At 47.8% G+C, this 548-nt stretch overlaps 1 protein-coding gene across 1 annotated transcript in view; it reads right to left on the bottom strand.

Annotated features, from left to right (window-relative positions):
- The window catches only part of POLR1C (polymerase (RNA) I polypeptide C, 30kDa), a 2,373-nt gene extending 1,845 nt beyond the window's left edge, over positions 1–528 (bottom strand). Inside the window, exons 1-2 of the mRNA XM_010136474.1 lie at positions 393–528; positions 150–269 (exon numbers count right to left, since the gene is read on the bottom strand). Of these exons, the coding sequence (XP_010134776.1) occupies positions 150–269; positions 393–516 (244 nt within the window). The 5' untranslated portion in view covers positions 517–528. The remainder of the gene's footprint in view (positions 1–149; positions 270–392) is intronic.
- Between the last annotated feature and the right edge of the window lie 20 nt (positions 529–548).

Here is a 548-nt window from a genome sequence, read left to right as displayed (position 1 = left end):
CTGCTGGCTGTACGGGACTGGAGATTGTTCAGCAGAACGAGGGAACCACCTCTCTCTGCTCACAGGGATGAGGAAACAGGCCAAATCCTGTCTCCTAAGACCGAAAGAAAGAAAAAAAAACTAGCACCTATTTTTAGAAGAGATCTCACCTTTGTGATTGAAATATAGTTCATTAGGATCAGATGATTCCTTGGCTGCCTGAGGGTTTCGGCTACATTTTATTTTCAGCTGGAATTGCAGAGTATCAATTTCCGTACCTTCCTCATCTCCTGGGAAGAAAAGAACAGCATGAGCCTCTGTGCAATCACACTTCCTTCTACTCAGTTCACGCGATCCCGGTTTCTTGCTTTGGGGGAAACCTTCAATGTTTCTATTTGATCCGAGACTCTCACCTTGGTTTCTGTATTCGAAGAGCCGAGGGTCAGCTCGGATAGGGACGAGGCCCAAGCGATGAGCCAGAATTTCATCCTGCACGATGGACGTGTTGTTGTACACGAAGACTTTCTCTACAGCCATCGTGGGCACCTCGGGGAGACGGGGAGATCACA

Source organism: Buceros rhinoceros, unplaced genomic scaffold, assembly GCF_000710305.1.
Source record: "Buceros rhinoceros silvestris isolate BGI_N320 unplaced genomic scaffold, ASM71030v1 scaffold24135, whole genome shotgun sequence".
Taxonomy (NCBI): domain Eukaryota; kingdom Metazoa; phylum Chordata; class Aves; order Bucerotiformes; family Bucerotidae; genus Buceros; species Buceros rhinoceros.
Note: the sequence above shows the minus strand (reverse complement) of the source record. Positions and strands in the feature narration are given on the sequence as shown.